The following is a 13812-nucleotide window of genomic DNA, read 5'->3' as shown; positions in this document are numbered from 1 at the left end:
TTGGTACAGTTTTCAACTTCATTTAAAAAAAATGCACACAGTACTAGCCACTCTAGAACCCATGAAATTAATTGGTATAGAAAAAGGGAAAAGGAACCTAAAGCCTTCCTTTACTGTTTCCTCAACATTTTAAATATAACTCAACTTCACTTACCTTTACTTTCCATTTCCATTTCATACATTAGTATTGCATCTCACATATCAATTCTTCTACTTTGGCACCTAGAAAATAGAAAATTCTGGGCCTCTGTTGCGGCGTAGCAGGAAAAACTGCAGCCTGCAAAATAAGCATCCCTGGGGCCAGCACGGTGGCATAGGGGATAAAGCCACTGCCTGCAGTGCCAGTATCCCATATGGGCGCTGGTTCGAGACCTGGCTTCCGATCCAGCTCTCTGCCATGGCCTGGGAAAGCAGTAGAAGGCCCAAGAACTTGGGCCCCTGCACCTGCTTGGGAGACCCAAAAGAAGCTCCTGGCTCCTGATGAGTGCAGCTCCGGCCATTGCAGCCAACTGGGGAGTGACCCATCGGATGAAAGACCCCTCTCTCTCTCTGCCTCTCCTTCTCTCTCTGTGGAACTCTTTCAGGTAAATAAATAAATCTTTAAAAAAAAAAAAACATCCCATATGGGCACCTGTTCAAGTCTCAGCTGCTCCACTTCCAATCCAGTTCTCTTTTAATCGTCTGGGAAAAACAGTGGAAAATGGTCCAAGTGTTTGGGACCCTCCTACCCATGTGGGAGACCATGAAGAAGCTCCTGGATTCAGCTTGGCCCAGCACCCGCTATTGCAGACATCTGGGGAGTGAACCAGTGGATAGAAGATCTCTTTAATTCTTTCAAATAAATAAATAAATCTTAAAAAAAAAAAGAAAATTCCTATTCCTTATAAACACCCTCAACCAATAAACTAGACCTCAAAGCTTAATTAAGAGAAGATAATTATTTAGAAAAAAAAAAGTATTCAAAGAAAGTACATATCACTTTATTTCTGTCATACAGAATTATGAGAAGTTAATTCCTCCTGAGAATTCAATAGCTGAAGCTATCTACAAGGCTTTCAGGAGTAGCTTGGCAATGAACAAGTTGGACAGATGTCACTCGCTAACATTAGTCACTGACACAGCAGTTGCCCTTCCCAGCCACAGACACGTTGAACTTACTATAGCTTCTGAAAAGAAAACATTATAAAGAAATGCCAAAAGTGGTATTTTATAACACTTCCCTCAAATAGGAATGAAGGTCTTCATGTAACAGGCTACTGAACCCCTTCTGGAGAATTTAGGGACAGGCTGTTTGGGGGAGACACTGTAAGGCAGGGGATTAATTCTTATGACTCAACTGTTCCACAACAATTAAAAAAAATATTTTACACTCGAATACACATAGACATATACACCTACAAATAATATATGCCTCTGTAACTAAGTTGTACAAAGCAATACTAGGTTTGCTGTTCTTTACGAATTCTTTCCTTTTCACTTTTTAGACACTAGTCATGACTATGAAGCTGACTTCAGGAGAAGAGAGCTGCAACTCCTAGACTAGGAAACAGCAGCCTGGGGCAGAGGGCTCACAGCAGGCACAGCCCGAGCGGGGCGGGAAGGAAAGGCTCGGCAGACACAGACGCAGGCCTTGCCCCAGGGAACCACAGCTGCTCGGCGTTTACCTTGCGCTTTGTGGAAGAGTTAACTTAGAGGCTGCGCGCAAAAAGGTCTCCTCCGTTAAACTAAAAAAGTTTCTAAGCCACTGAACTAGATGACCTTCCGGGACTTCTTCCAGTGTGAGTCTAGAAATAAATATCCTGAATTAGAAAATAAGTCACAAATCTAAGTATCACTATGGAATCACAACCTGTCATCAGGTCACAGAAACTTTTAACAGTGATCAAAGGCTTGTAATGTATGTTAGACTCTCAACATACTGCCCAGTTAAGTGCTGAACACATCTCAGCCTCTGCTCAAATTCCCCCGCTATCCTGTACAGAGGCCTCCAAGCTGCTCCCTCAAAGTACTTTCCGTTCATGGGTCTTATTAATAAAGCAATTTAGAGTCCTGCATGTATCCTATTGATAAGTTAATACACTCAGTCACTGGGTCACGAGGTTCCTTAGCCAGTTAACCCCTCTGAACAAATTGCTCTTCCGAAACCAAAAACTCAGCAGCTTTCTTGATCCATGAAAACATGTATCTTCCCACTGGAATTACCTCCAGCCAAAATATACCGAGTCGGGTGCATGGCGTTGATGGAACACACAGAAGCAAGGCACTCTCCACCAAAAAAAGAATGCACACTCTTTCCTGTCTCGTGAAAGACTTCTACCCGCCGTGGGTGGGCCATGCTGCCAACTATGATACAGTCTTCTTGTTTAGGGTCCCACACGGCCTGGAACCTCGTCAGCCATCGCCCAGTGATAGTGTTGTGCCTGGTGTTGGGGGGAAGCACAATATTTTTTAAAAGGAAGAGTTAAATAATTCAAGGTGTCATTGGGCAGAGGGGTAAGTGCTAGTTCTCCCTGCCAAGTTTTCTCATTCATTTATGGAATTATCACCAACTTTATTTCAACTCTCTACAAACGGAAACTCAGGAAAGAGACATGTCTTCCTCATCTTTGAACCTCAGGCACTGAGCTCAGTGGTTTGTGCTCGGACATGGTCACTCTGTCTACTGAAACAGTGCCACTTTTGCCCACTGTTGTAGCTCAATGGAACAAGGGGAATTTTTTCTGTGGGAATCCCTTGGCCCATTTTTGTAAGGACAACCCAATAGAGAAAGCTCTAAAAATAAATCTACTCTTTTCTGCCTCGGCCTCTCTGAAACTCGATCTTTCAAATAAATAATTGTTTAAAAGGGCCGGGGGGAGGGCTGGCGCTGTGGTGTAGTGAGTGAAGCCGCCACCAGCAGTGCTGGCATCTCACATGGGTGCTGGTTCGAGTCCCAGCTGCTCCACTTCCAGTCCAGCTCTCTGGATCTCAATGTGGGCTCCCTGGACCCACATGGGAGACCCAGAAGAAGCTCCTGGCTTCAGATCAACACAGCTCCGGCCATTGCAGCCATCTAGGGAGTGAACCAGTGGGTGGAAGACACCTTTGTCTCTCTCTCTCTCTCTTTCTGCCTCTCTGAAACTCTGCCTTTCAAATAAATAAATAAATATTTTTTAAAAAAGAAAGAAATCTATAATCTAGGTTATTTCTTATTTTAACAAGATCTACTTTCCCCTATTAGCATTCCCCTTGTAACTAAACATGAAACTGTTACATCCCCTACATCTTTAAAATCAATACATTTAGGCTCCAAAGGGAAAAGAAAAAAAAAGAGAGAAATTAGAAAACATCTGGAGACAAATGACAATGAAAACACAACACTTCAGAATGTATGGGATGCAGCCAAAGCTGTGCTAAGAAAACAGTTTAGAAGAGTAAACACATTTTTTATGTCGTTTTTTTTTTGTTTTTGTTTTTGACAGGCAGAGTTAGACAGAGAGAAAGGTCTTCCTTCCATTGGTTCACCCCCTAAATGGCTACTACAGCCGGCACGCTGCACTGATCCAAACCCAGGAGCCTGGTACTTCTTCCTGGTCTCCCATGCGGGTGCAAGGCCCAAGCACTTGGGCCATCCTCCACTGCCTTCCCAGGCCACAGCAGAGAGCTGGACTGGAAGAGGAGCAACCAGGACAGAATCTGGCACCCCAACCGGGACTAGAACCTGGTGTGCAGGCGCCACAGGCGGAGGATTAGCCATGGAGCCGGCCAGAATAAACACATTTTAAAAGAAAAGATCTCAAATCAACAACCTAAATCTGCACCTCAAGGAACTAGGAGAACAACAAACTAATGAGGCCAGTGCTGTGGTGTAGCGGGTAAAGCCACTACCTGCAGCGCCAGCATCCCATATGGGCACCGGTTCAAGTCCTGGCTGCTCTGTTGAGGTGGATTTGTTCTGAGAGGAGGAGTGTGGTGGGGACAAGAGGCGCGGAGTCACCACACAGACCCGGGAGCTGGGTGAAAGCAGGCCACAGGCTACCAGCCTGCAGACTTGTTTATTTCAGTTGGTACAGCAGCTTAAATAGCAAAGGCAGCCAAGGCAGCCAATCCAATCAAGGGGCAGTCTATGCCCTAACCAATCACAGCCTATTGCCAGGCAGGCTCTGTTGCCATGTGGTTTCCGAAGGCATCCAATCACAGCCTGTTGCCAGGCTCTGTTGTCATGTGGTTTCCAAAGCCATCCAATTACAGCCTGTTGCCAGGCAGGCTCCATTGTCATGTGGTTTCCAAAGCCATCCAATCACAGCAGCCATCTTGGCATGGCCTTTTTATTCTACCACACTGCTCCACTTCCAATCCAGCTCTCTGCTGTGGCCTGGGAAAGTAGAGGAAGATGGCCCAAGTTCCTGGGCCCCTGTACCTGCGTGGGAAGACCCAGAGGAAGCTCCTGGTGCTGGCTTCGGGATCAGCACATCTCCGGCCACTGCGGCCAATTGGGTAGTGAACCAGTGGATAGAAGACACCTCTCTCTCTCTCTCTCCCTCTCCCTCTCCCTCTCCCTCTCCCTCTCCTTCTCTCTCTCTGTATAACTCTGATTTCAAATAAATAAAAAACAGGGGCTGGCGCTGTGGCATAGTGGGTAAAGCTGATGCCTGCAGTACCAGCATCCCATATGGGTGCCAGTTCAAGTCCCAGCTGCTCCACTTCTGATCCAGCTCTCTTCTATGGCCTGGGAAGGCAGCAGAGGATGGGCAAGTCCTTGGGCCCTTGCGCCCATGTGGGAAACCTGGAGGAAGCTACTGGCTCCTGGCTTATGATTGGCGCAGCTCCGGCCATTGCGGCCAGTTGGGGAGTAAAGCAGCAGATGGTTCTCTCTCTCTGCCTCTCCTTCTCTGTGTAACTCTTTCAAATAAATAAATATATATTTTTTAAAATCACTAACAGATTTTTAAATGTTTGCTTCACAAAAAAACAATAAGCATATGAGGTAATGCATGTGTTAATTAGCCCAATTTAGACATTCCACAATGTATACACATTTCAAAACATGAGTTACACAATAAATACAATTTTTGTCAAATAAATTGTTGTTATGAAAAATAAAGAATTAATAAGCTAGAACAAATAAAGTTTGAAAAGAGAAATGAAACAGGAAAAAATCCTGAAAAAGCAAACATATGAAAGAGGAAATGTAGCCTCTAACTATAAAACTTGGGCGCCAAGAGTCAATATCCATCACACATCCTGTCCCCAAATGCATCAATACTGATAGAGAGGGATATCTAGAAAAGGCACTGAGTTACATTTGATGTAAAATACACACATTTAGGTTAGCAGATACAAGAAGGTACTCAAAAAAAAAAAAAAAAAAAAAAAAAGATGATGTTGGGGAAGCCCTCTAGGCTCAGAATAAACAATCAGAAATAAACAGAGCCTCAGACATCCTCAACACCAAGAGAGCAGTTACTGTCCTCTTTAATAAGGTAACATGAGTAATTTAGGTCAGAATAAAGTCATTAACCTTAACCAAAAATAACCTCCACCTGCAGAGAATAGCCACTGACTCAAAGAGATTGAACCTCTTTATAGACACAGGAACCTGGATAGGATCTAGAAACTGGGACACTTACACAATGTAATACAGAATCAGGACTGGTCCATCGCATGGATGTCAGTCTCACATGCCTGCCCTCCAACAAAGAGCCCGCAGTAACCCACAGGCTACGTTCTGCAGCAGGTGGACACCTACCTGATGGTGGTGAGGAGCGCTATCTGAGAGGATAAACAGCTGCTGTCAAAGATTCTGCAAAACAAAGATCAAGGATCGAGTTAAATACACTCTCTTTACTGCTTCTAACAAAATTTTTTGAAATAACGTCAGTGTATTTACCAAACTTCTCATTGTTTCATGGTATGAAATAAGATTATTTTAAAATATGTAAGATCAGGCTCCAATAAACTTCAGCTAATAAACTAAATCACAAAGACTGTTGTAAAATCCATTACTTAGAATTCACTGTGGGAATAATTTATTTAAACAGTATGACTCCAAAGTTAAAAAGGGATCATTTGGATTCTGAAATTACATTCACATTCATGCGACATAAACAGGAAACATGATCTAAAAGTGTATGCAAGTAGCAAGAGCAGTTTCCCTGAGACTCATCTGAGGTAAGGGTCTGACAGTCTCACTTCCAGGTGTTGATCAGACTGAGACTAGTCAGCAACCAGGAAGAGGCGTTCATACGGAGTAGCTGATGTGGAATCCAGAACCTTCCACTGAGGACCACAGCAGGAGGAAACTGACCACATCACTACCTCCTCCTTCTTTGCTTTATGCCTTGATGTGACAACATGGTTTCTTGGCATTAGAGCTTAATAATCAGACTACTACAAAGCCAAATCACTAATGGTTAATGTAACAAGAATTAACTCTGTACTGTAAATGAGTAGGAATGAGAAATACACAGCTCCTGAGACACAAGAAACCACATGGGTAATAAGAGGACACAGAACAACTGCTCCCGGGTGACCTGCTCTGTTACTGTAACACCTGGTAACACTCACAAACTGCTAGAAACTCCGGGAACCCACCACATACCACAGACTGTGCTCTTCCCAACAGGCAGAAATTAGGAGCCATTCAGGAGCCCAGCCCACAGCATACACTCAAGAGATACTCTTCAAATGAATAATAAATAAATTTCAAAATTTCACCTAAGGTAAAACTCTCGTAAGCTGAAGGGAACTTTGAACTTTAAAAAGATCAGCGATTCTAGAACAAAATCATTTTGTGTTTTTGGTCAACTGGTTTATACTACATTTTAAAATCCATTTTTTTAGGAAGGAGCTCTAAAAAGCTAAAATCCTAGAACCATAAAACTCTTAACAGGTTGTACAGAAGCCAAATTCCTGCTGTCTTTTGCCTGCCCATGATCTGGAACTCTGCAATCTCCATTCAGCATTTCACTTGTAGACCTCACTGTCCCCAGCACAGGAACTTCTCCCTACACTAAAGTTATCTCCGTTGTGAGACACCACACAGTCTGGTTTCAGTGGGGTTTCTGGGACTCTCCAGGGTAGCTACAGATCGGCTCAAGGGAATTCCTAGGACCCCCAAAACTGCTGAAAACCCAGTAGGTATAGGTCACAGGTCACCAGTCTTCAGGAACCTGGATGTGGCTCCAAAACAGTGAAATTAGCACTTAAATAGGGAACAGCAGGAAGCCAACTTCTGGTTCATAGGCACAGCAGCTACTGACTCCAGATTCCTTAAAAACACATTTCTGCCTTCTCAGTTTACCTCAGCTTACAATCAGCACTTGTGGTCACCACCCTGTTACCAGTCAGAGGTGAAAAATAGGCAGAAGCAATGCTCTTTGTATGTTCAGTCAAAGAAATCAAAGGCTGACTTCTGGGCTTCAGGTGCCTTGCATCATAAATGTGAGTATCACTGCAATGGGAAGAGAAAGGATCAGTGTTGCCACAAGACATGTAGTGAGCCTGCAGAGTAGGGCTGAACACAAATTAGACCCTCAACTACTTGCTATACCAAAGAACATTCAGGAAAGAATTCTCTAATCTTCTGCACAAATGTTACAAATACTGGTATAGATAACGTTTCTAAATGGTTTTCCAATCTCTCCAAGAAACAAGGTACACAAGCCAACAAATTATGGATCACATATAATATTCTTCTGATTGTTAAAATGTTCTTCTCACAAGACTAGAATACATATAATGTTAAGAAAAACAAGAATGTGTGTTTCCTTCAATACTTTCACTACTAAATCCAAAAGGACTTCTCATTTAAAAAAAAAATCACTGGCCGGCGCCGTGGCTTAAAAGGCTAATCCTCCACCTTGCGGCGCCAGCACACCGGGTTCTAGTCCCGGTTGGGGCACCGGATTCTATCCCGGTTGCCCCTCTTCCAGGCCAGCTCTCTGCTATGGCCCGGGAGTGCAGTGGAGGATGGCCCAAGTCCTTGGGCCCTGCACCCGCATGGGAGACCAGGAGAGGCACCTGGCTCCTGGCTTCAGATCAGTGCGATGCGCCGGCCGCAGCGGCCATTGGAGGGTGAACCAACGACAAAAAGGAAGACCTTTCTCTCTGTCTCTCTCACTATCCACTCTGCCTGTCAAAAAAAAAAAAAAAAACAAGAATGTGTGTTTCCTTCAATACTTTCACTATTAAATCCAAAAGGACTTCTCATTTTAAAAAAAATCACACTCAGGGCTGGTGATGTGGTGCAGGTTAAGCTGCCACCTGCATTCCATATCAGAGTGTAGGTTTGAGTCCCAGCTGCTTCACTTAGGATCCGTCTCCCTGCTAATGTGTCTGGAAAACCAGAAGAGGATGGCCTAACTTCTTGGGAACGATCACCCACATGGAAGACCCACCTGGAGTTCCTGGCTCCTGGCCTAGGCCTGGCCAAGCACTGACCACTGCAGCTATTTGGGGAGTAAATCAGCAGATAGAAGGTCTCTCTCTCTTACTCTGCCTTTCAAATAAATTATATCTTTAGGAAAAAAATTACACCCAAAAAAACCTTCAATCAGTGAGGAAAAGAAAATTAATTGGTCTTTGGAGTAACTCAAAAGTCAGATGTCTAACTACCAAAGTAAACCATAATTTGTGACATTAAAAGCCCTAAATTGGGGCAAGTATTGTGACAAAACAGGTTAAGCCGCTGCCCATAGGGTTTGCAAATCTTATCAGAGTGCCGGTTTGAATCTCGGCTACTAACACTTGGATGGAGTTTCAGATTTTTGGTTTCAGCCTGGCCCAGCCCTGGCTACTGCAGGCATTTGGTGAGTGAACCAATGGACAGAAGATCAATCTCTCTCTCTCTTTCTCTCTCTGCCTTTCGAGTACATGAAATTAAATCGATAAACATTAAAGAGAGGTCTAAATCATAAAACTTTGTGAAAAACATACCTCAATCCTGCAGTGATGAAATACTGTCTGTGTACTGGGTGGACATGAACAGTTCTTATTTTCCTCATAGAAGAATTGATAAGTTTCTCACAGGAAGTTCCAGGTGTCCGTCTATCCACGAGTGACATACTTCCATCCCAGTGTCCTACTACTAGAGTGGAGGCATCTTCTGCCAACAAGTCAAAGGAGGAAAAGCTACTCCTTTCATTCCTATATACCTATGGGTATAGATAACAATCAGTTTATGTAACACTCTCCATTTAAAGAAAGCCAATGCATAAATTCTTTGGTAAAAGTTATAAAACAATTTACTAAAATAACTTCATTTATCCTCCCAACAGCCGCAAAAGCAGCAGAAGGCTAAAGGGAAACAACAACACTTACCAGCTTTGAGATTTGCCTACAAATAACTCATCCACCCATGTCAGGGCTACATTTCAAATATCTTCCACCCAACAAACCTCAGTTCCAGATCTACCCTGTAAAACTCACCAGAAAACGGACTGAGTATGAATTCTACCCAATTGAAAATATATCAGGACCAGCGCTGTGGTGCAGCAAGTAAAAGCCAAAGCCTACAGCACCGGCATCCCATATGAGCGCCAGTTTGAGTCCCAGCTGCTCCACTTCTGATCCAGATCCCTGCTAATGCGCCTAGGAAAAGCAGTGGAGGATGGCCCAAGTTCTTGGGCTCCTGCAGCCGCATGGGAGACCCAGAAGAAGCTCCTGGCTCCTGGCTTCAGACTGGTGCAGCTCTGGCCGTTGCGGCCAATTGGGGAATGAACCATCAAATGGAAGACCCCTCTCTCTCTCTGTGTGTCTCTCCTCCTCTAACTGTTTTCAAATAAATAAATCTTTAAAAAAAAAAAAAAAAGACTATGTAGGGACTGGCGCTGTGGCGTAATGAGTAAAGCCACCACCTGGAGTGCCAGCATCCTACATGAGCACTGGTTCAAGTCCTGGCTGCTACACTTCCAATCCAGCTCTCTGCTATGGCCTGGGAAAGCAGAAGATGGCCCAAGTCCTTGGGTTCCTGCATCTGCGTGGGAGAACTGGAAGAAGCTCCTGGCTTCGGATCAGCACAACTACGGTTCACTTGAGGAGTGAACCAGCAGTTCGAAGACCTCTCTCTGCCTCTCTGTAACTCTGCCTTTCTGATAAATAAATAAATAAATCTTAAAAAAAAAAAAAAAAGACTATGTATATAGTATCAGTCCATTAGTGTAAAGAAGAGAAGGAAGGGGCCAATGCTGTGGAGTAGTAGCCTAAGCCTCTGCCCGCTGCGCTGGCATCCCATATGGGCACCTACACCCGCATGAGAGACCCAGAAGCTCCTGGCTTCAGATCAGCTCAGTTCTGGCCATTGTGGCCATTTGGGGAGTGAACCAGCAGATGGAAGATCTTTCTCTTTCTCTGTAACTCTACCTCTCAAATAAATAAATAAATCTTTAAAAAAATAAAAAAAAAAAAAGAGAGAGAGAGAGAGAAAAAAACTGTATCTAGGAGCATATGCTTCTAAGTACATGTGTACTTTCTGTAAGCAAACTCAAGCCAGACAACAATGGTAACTTCTGGAGAATGATAATGGCAGGAGGGCAGATTTACTTTGCAAATTTTTTTTTTTTTTTTTTTTTTTTACAGGCAGAGTGGACAGTGAGAGAGAGAGAGACAGAGAGAAAGGTCTTCCTTCTTCCTTTTCCTTTGGTTCATCCCTCAATGGCCGCTGCGGCCAGCGCGCTGTGGCCAGCACACCATGCTGATCCGAAACCAGGAGCCAGGTGCTTCTCCTGGTCTCCCATGCAGGTGCAGGGCCCAAGCACTTGGGCCATCCTCCACTGCACTCCCTGGCCACAGCAGAGAGCTGGACTGGAAGAGGAGCAACCAGGACAGAATCCAGCGCCCCGACCGGGACTAGAACCCGGTGTGCCGGCGCTGCAGGCAGAGGATTAGCCAAGTAAGCCACGGCACCAGCTTGCATATCCTCTTAGCTGGTAAACCTCTCTTTGCCTCAGTTTTCCACATTTTAGATAATGGTGTCCCTATTTCATAGGATGTTACAAGGCTCAATAATATAAAACACATTAGAGTTAGTGCCTCGCATAAGGCAACTGCTCAATCAGTAATATCATAAATAAGTCACTGATACATACAACAGCATGAATGAATCTCAAAAGCATTATGCTAGGCTGACTGTGGGACAGGAGGTTGAGCCCTGAGTTGTGATCCCTGGCATCCCATACTGGAGTGCTGCTTAAGAATCCCGGCTGTGGGGCCAGTGCCATGGCTCACTTGGCTAATCCTCCACCTGCAGTGCTGGCATCCCATATGGGCACCGGGTTCTAGTCCCAGTTGCTCCTCTTCCAGTCCAGCTCTCTGCTGTGGCCCAGGAAGGCAGTGGAGGATGACCCAAGTGCTTGGGCCCTGCACCCACATGGGAGACCAGGAGGAAGCACCTGGCTCCTGGCTTCAGATTGGCACAGCACGCTGGCTGTAGCAGCCATTTGGGGGTTGAACCAACGGGAAGGAGGACCTTTCTCTCTGTCTCTGTCAAAAAAAAAAAAAAAAAAAAAAGAATCCCAGCTGCAGAGACCTGTGCTGTGGCACAGAGGGTTTAAGCCTGAAGCACCGGCATCCCATATGGGCACCGGTTCTAGTCCCGGCTCTGCTATGGCCTGGGAAAGCAGTGGAAGATGGCCCAAGTCCTTAGGCCCCTGTACCCACATGGGAGACCCAGAAGAAGCTCCCGCCTCCTAACTTTGGATCAGCTCAGCTCCAGCAGTTGCAGCCAATTGGGGAGTGAACCAGCAGATGGAAGACTTCTCTGTGTGTGTGTGTCTACCTCTCTCTGTAACTCCATCTTTCAAATAAACAAAAATAAATCTAAAAAATAAAAATAAAAATAATCTGGCTGCTCTACTTTCCATCCTGCTCCCTGCTAATATGCCTGGGAAAGCAGCAGAAAAGGGCCTAAGTGCTTGGTCCCTGACATCAATGATGGAGTTAATGGCTCCTGGCTTCAGCCTGACCCAGCCCCATCTTTGCTGCCATCTGGGGAGTGAACCAGTGGGTGGAAGCACTCCTCATTCTCACCACCCCTACCCTCCCCCAACTCTGACTTACACATAAATAAATCTTTAAAAATAAAAATGTGGGGCCGGCACTGTGGCGCAGCAAGTTAAGTCCCAGCCTCCCATATGAATGCGGGTTGGAGTCCCAGATGCTTTACTTCCAATCCAGCTCCCTGCTACTGTGCTTGGGGAAGCAGCAGAGGATGACCCAAGTCCCTGGGCCCCTGCACCCATGTGGGAGACCTGAAAGAAGCTCCTGGTTCCTGGCTTCCGATTGGCTCAGTTCCAGCCATTGCAGCCATTTGGGGAGTGAAGCAGTGGATGGAAGACCTCTCTGTCATGACCTCTCTCTCTAACTCTTTGAAATAAATAAATCTTCAAAAATAAAATTTAAAAAAATGTACAAAAGCATACGCTAGGTGACAGAAGCCAGATACAAAAGGCTACAAACCAAATGACTGTATCTGCACAGTAATCTTACCAGTGGTTGCCACAAGGGAGGAGGCTGACTACAAAAGGTCATGAAGCAATTTTAGAGGGAGAAGGGGATTTCCTATAGCTCCACTGGGTGGTGATTATACAGGTGCAAATAACTTGCTAAAACTCATAGAACCAGACACCTAAAATGGTCAAGTTTACGCTAAGTAACTTCTACTTTAACACAGCTGACTGCAAGGCACAGGTGGCAGCAGTGCCCAAGGGTGGGGCCGCCGGCAGGGCGGCGCACGGACGCAGGCGCAGGCAGCACAGGCAAGTGGTTTTCCTAGCAGTGTGAATGCAGAGGCAGGTGCTGCTGGTGAAGGCACCATTGGCACCCAACGCTCCAGGAGGCCGGGCGTCTGCCCACACATTCACCCTCAGTGTGCCTTTGCCCATCCCCTGGGAAGCAGGAACCACGTGGAGACGCTGGCTCCAGAAGCTGAACTCCACTAAGAAGCAGTTATAAAGGAGCGGTCAGCGCATGGCACTGTGCTGCCCGACCGCCTCCAGTTTTCTTAACAGCTTTCCCAGGTGGTGCAGAGCCTGCCGTGCTTCAGGCCCCCGCCCCGTTCCCCGATAAACTGGGCTGCGAAAGGAGGCCCAGGTGTACCCCTGGGCGCTCCCAGACAATGCACCCTTCCCTCGGGCAGTCATACCCAAAGAGGATGGGGTCTTGTGGGTTGCCTGGATTAGGCCTTACATGCTCAGGATCCACTTGTCTTGTTCTGTGCTGAAATGTTACTCTGGGGCCGGCATTGTGGCTGAGCGGATAACGCCTCTGCCTGCAGTGCAGGCAACCCATGTGGGTGCCAGTTCAAGTCCCGGCTGTTCCAATTCCAATCCAGCTCTCGGCTGTGGCCTGGGGAAGCAGTGGAAGATGGCCCAAGGAGTCCTTGGGTCCCTGTACCACCAAGGAGACCTAGAAGAAGCTCCTGGCTTCGGATCGTTGCAGCTCCGGCCATTGCGGCCAACTGGGGAGTGACCCAGAGGATGAAAGACCTCTTTCTGTCTCTCCTTCTCTCTGTAACTCTGACTTTCAAATAAATAAAATAAATTTTTTAAAAAAATGCTTGTTACTGGCCAGCGCCACGGCTCACTAGGCTAATCCTCCGCCTGCAACGCCAGCACCCCAGGTCCTAGTCCAGGTTGGAGCACCAGATTCTGTCCCGGTTGCTCCTCTTTCAGTCCAGGAAGGCAGTGGAGGATGGCCCAAGTGCTTGGGCCCTGCACCCGCATGGGAGACCAGGAGGAAGCACCTGGCTCCTAGCTTCAGATCGGCACAGCGCGCCAGCCACAGCGCACCACCCATAGTGGCCATTTGAGGGGTGAACCAAAGGAAAAGGAAGAC

At 46.0% G+C, this 13812-nt stretch overlaps 1 protein-coding gene across 2 annotated transcripts in view; it reads right to left on the bottom strand.

The window, feature by feature from the left end:
* Positions 1-974: 974 nt before the first annotated feature.
* WDR76 (WD repeat domain 76) overlaps positions 975-13812 on the bottom strand; it is a 55375-nt gene continuing 42537 nt past the window's right edge. The window contains exons 10-13 of one of the 2 annotated variants that reach the window (XM_062205805.1): positions 8917-9134; positions 7283-7432; positions 5729-5782; positions 975-2420 (exon numbers count right to left, since the gene is read on the bottom strand). In XM_062205805.1, the coding sequence (XP_062061789.1) occupies positions 2153-2420; positions 5729-5782; positions 7283-7432; positions 8917-9134 (690 nt within the window). In that variant the 3' untranslated portion in view covers positions 975-2152. Of the gene's footprint in view, positions 2421-3752; positions 4400-5728; positions 5783-7282; positions 7433-8916; positions 9135-13812 lie in introns of those variants that run through there. The other variant, XM_062205806.1, reaches the window with a different exon arrangement.

The sequence above is a fragment of the Lepus europaeus genome, chromosome 11 (genome assembly GCF_033115175.1).
Source record: "Lepus europaeus isolate LE1 chromosome 11, mLepTim1.pri, whole genome shotgun sequence".
Classification (NCBI taxonomy): domain Eukaryota; kingdom Metazoa; phylum Chordata; class Mammalia; order Lagomorpha; family Leporidae; genus Lepus; species Lepus europaeus.
This window is presented reverse-complemented; position numbering and strand designations above follow the sequence as displayed.